General features: G+C 38.2%; 1 protein-coding gene across 1 annotated transcript; it reads right to left on the minus strand.

The window, feature by feature from the left end:
- Positions 1-576, minus strand: LOC126722167 (uncharacterized). Its single transcript, XM_050425316.1, has one exon. The coding sequence runs from the start codon at positions 574-576 to the stop codon at positions 1-3; it is 576 nt and encodes a 191-aa protein (XP_050281273.1).
- Between the last annotated feature and the right edge of the window lie 275 nt (positions 577-851).

Genomic DNA, 851 nt, shown 5'->3' on the forward strand with positions numbered 1-851 from the left:
TTAGTAAGATTCCACGTTTGTTCCATCAAGTACAACAAGGCTCTCCATGAAACTTGCTATAAATGAAGGATGTTGGATATCAAGATCCTTCTCTTGTAGAGTTTCAGTGTCAATTAAAGCATACTTCATTCCCTGCCTATCAAATGGATCATTTCTATAGCCAACCATAAGTGAACCATAATTGGTTAAGCGAACCCAACAAGCTAGCCTTTCAAATGGTACAACAAAAAGTTTATTCCAAGACTCAACCACACCATAGTCTGTCATCACCCATATGGAGTATTGGAAGCTAGATTGTCCAATGAAAGCCAGTTTCCCTCTGAATGATGCAAGACATATTCTTTGAAGCTGCTGTCCATAGATAGAGTCATCAGGCAGTGCTAGCTTTCTGAATTTCTCACTATTGACATCAAACATCACAATATTTGTTTCTGTAATCCAGTGCAAAGCTCCACTAACCAAAGGGATTGGAGAAAACAAATCTTTACTGAACCATACATCTGTTGTATGGTTTTCACACAATAAGAAAAGATCATAACAAACATCAAACAACATGTGAACATGGTATATGTACATGAATATACGAAAATAGTAGTTTCAAAAGCAAAGTATAGAATTTATTTACAAAAAGATGATGTTGGAATTAAATTAAAGCACCTAGGCCTAAACTCTCTAACCATCCCCAGTGGAGTTGTCAAGCTATGGACACCCAATTTTTTTACCCGCACGTCTATCGTCGGGGTCGTTGCACATTGGGTCCTTGGTGACGTGACTTGTGTGTGCTTGTGTATTTAGAGTGGGGTGTGTGAGTGTGTGAGTCCCTTTTTCTTATTTTTATTTTAGGAGCTGCC

This window comes from Quercus robur, chromosome 4 (genome assembly GCF_932294415.1).
Source record: "Quercus robur chromosome 4, dhQueRobu3.1, whole genome shotgun sequence".
Taxonomy (NCBI): domain Eukaryota; kingdom Viridiplantae; phylum Streptophyta; class Magnoliopsida; order Fagales; family Fagaceae; genus Quercus; species Quercus robur.

Bases quoted from the DNA above. Each gene is read 5' to 3' on its own strand.
- LOC126722167 (XM_050425316.1), bottom strand. From the start codon at position 576: ATGTACATATACCATGTTCACATGTTGTTTGATGTTTGTTATGATCTT.